Here is a 2,670-nt window from a genome sequence, read left to right on the forward strand (position 1 = left end):
CTGCTGAACTGCTGATACAGGCACAAATGAACACCAGCTACAACATAGCGCTAGCAGCAAGGTCCTTGACCTACTGGGCCAGAAACATCAGCTTAATTCACCAGGAGCCTTTGACTCTGTTGTCTGACCCTTGCAACCCACTCACCCACCACACCTGTATTTCCACCAGTGACACTGGCCCATCTGCATGAGCAAGCTGTGGACCTATTTAGGGAACAATAAAAAAATATAGCATAAAGGGAGCTCGGTCAACTCTCCATAACAGGACTAAAGCCTGGGTCTGCCTCTGGCTTTAACCTAATTGCAGTGAGCAAGTTGGGTACATCTATAACACAACTTGCGGCCCTTTTGTATCCGAGACCTCCTGACTTTTCTGTAACTAAAAAGTTAATACTTTAAAAAGAGCCAAGTGACTTAGGGCTGGACGTTTTTAAGGTATTAGGTGCCTAAATACATTTCAAAATCTGGCCCTTGGGTCTTAGTGAAAGACTTAGGAGCTTTTGTGGCCTGGCTCACTTTAAAAAATGGGTCTTAGGAGCCTAACTTACTGAGGCACTTCAATAAAACTCCCCCTTATCCTAGATGGAGATGAAATCTTTACCCCATCACTGAGTTCCAGCCTTCAAGAGCAAAAGCCAAGTATCTACCTGTGCTTTCTCTTTTGAGCAGGGCAATCTGTCTTGCTATGCTCAACGTTGTGGGGGATATATGCACATCACAAAGCAATGCTGAACCATGGAGACCATCTTCTGTGCTTTTCATCATCAGTGGATCCTGCATGAACTTGTTCCACCCAAGAACAGTCCCAGACCAGAGGTTTTAGTTTGGTTTACTAAAGTTCTGCTTCAGTCATCCCATGGCTAGAATAGCAAAGCCTTTCCAGAAACAAACCCATACAGATACGGAGCTGAAGCTGCCTGAGGACCCAATCCTGGATTCTTTTTGACAATCCAAAATTCCTTGTCATCTTAGTATCAGGTCCTAAAAACAAATGCATGTTCCGTTGCAGTTCCTAGATTACATCAGACATGCAGAAGACATGAACAAAGAGGGAAAAGCAAGAAAAGTTCTCCAAAGCTATGGATAATAATAAATATAAAATAGAATGATTTATTCTTATTGATGTGGTTAGTTGCATTTTTAAAAAGCCCTATCCAACCACAGGGAAAAAAACTCCAGCAATTAATTCAAAGCTAAATGCAGTACAGCAAATAGTGCTGGTTCTCAGATAGACTTGATCAACGTCTCTTCAATGACTTTAAGGGTAACCAGGATCTAAGCCAGCTGACACCCTGCAGCCTAATATGCTCTTGCATGAATCTAATGGGAGGTGGTCCTGGTACACTCCAGCAAGATGTCGTGGTGAGGTAACAGTTCATTCAAAGTTACTGGCAACTAATCTCTCGAAAATCACAACTGGCAAAACATGACGTTGCCTTTCAACACCTGCCCTAACAGGCTGATCTCAGTCATGTCTCAGGAGTCTGCAGAAGTCTGGGAAAACAGGTTGGGAGGGGCAGAAAACTTTCTGTGGAAACTGCTTTCTGATGGGGAAAAAAAAATTGTTTGGGCTTAAGTGCTTCCCTATACTGGCACTTAAGCACATAGATACTGCAATGATGTCTACAGGGGCAGATCCAAGGGGGTTGCACTGGTGTCCTGGTACCCCACTTTGATTCCTGCTCCATCTAAAATTTAAAGCCAACTGCCTGACAGTGGCAGCAGCATCTCTAGTCAGGCAGCGCTGAGGGAGTAAACTGACCTCACCGCTCATTATAACTTGCTTGATTCTTTCTAAACTCTTCATTCCACCGGTGTTAAGGACCCTCTCTCCTTTCACACGGTCTTTAACAGTACCACTACTGCAGCTCTCCTTCCTTTCTGCTGCTAGCAAAGCACCTCCCGTATCACCACCTATTTTTTTAAACTCTACCTAAAAAACACAAACTCCGCAGTAGAAACATCAACTCGGGTGAACATTAGCTCAAGGGTGGCAATCGCTTTCCAGGAAGCCTTGGAGGCGCCGTCCAGATGCTCCAGAAGGCTTGATTTGGTGTTAGGAATCTGGGAAGGAGACATGGAAGCGGGATGACTCCACAACTCAATGAAACACCAGCTTTGGACGATGCTCCCCTAGCTTGTTGGGCTCAGATCTTCCGGCCCCAGGCGTCTGCTCTCTGTGGTGAAAAGCGGGGCTTTCCAGAGAAAACTCCCCCCTGCGCCCCCTCCACAGAATCACAGGAAATGAAGGTGGGAAGGGACCTCAGGAGGTCAAGTCCAGTCTGCTCCATGCAGGACATCCCCACCTATCTCATCCCAGCCAAGGCTTGGTCTTAACCCCCTCCAAGGATGGAGATACCACCAGCTCTCTGGGCAGCCTGGTCCAGTGCTTCCCTGCCGTCCTAGGGAGCGAGTTGCTCCTAATATCCATCCTCAACTGCTCTCACCTGGAAGCAGTGGCTGGAGGGCTGAGCTGGGCTTGGGTCAGGCTTTGCACTCCCAGGGGTGCGTGCTGGGAGCCCCCCCAGCCCCCGCGCAGGCCAGTGCCCAGAGGCCCGGCCCCCTCACCTTGAAGCCCGGCGGCTGGCGCAGGTCGGTGGTGGGCAGGCACAGCAGCAGGATGCCCACGACGCCGGCCAGGCAGAGCAGCAGCAGAGCCGCCAGCACCCT

At 48.5% G+C, this 2,670-nt stretch overlaps 1 protein-coding gene across 1 annotated transcript in view; it reads right to left on the reverse strand.

Moving 5' to 3' along the window:
- Positions 1–2,670, reverse strand: part of ENTPD2 (ectonucleoside triphosphate diphosphohydrolase 2) — a 31,457-nt gene that overhangs the window by 28,679 nt on the left and 108 nt on the right. Inside the window, exon 2 of the mRNA XM_006022725.1 lies at positions 2,569–2,668. Within this exon, the coding sequence (XP_006022787.1) occupies positions 2,569–2,668 (100 nt within the window). The remainder of the gene's footprint in view (positions 1–2,568; positions 2,669–2,670) is intronic.

This window comes from Alligator sinensis, unplaced genomic scaffold (genome assembly GCF_000455745.1).
Source record: "Alligator sinensis unplaced genomic scaffold, ASM45574v1 scaffold235_1, whole genome shotgun sequence".
Taxonomy (NCBI): Eukaryota; Metazoa; Chordata; order Crocodylia; family Alligatoridae; genus Alligator; species Alligator sinensis.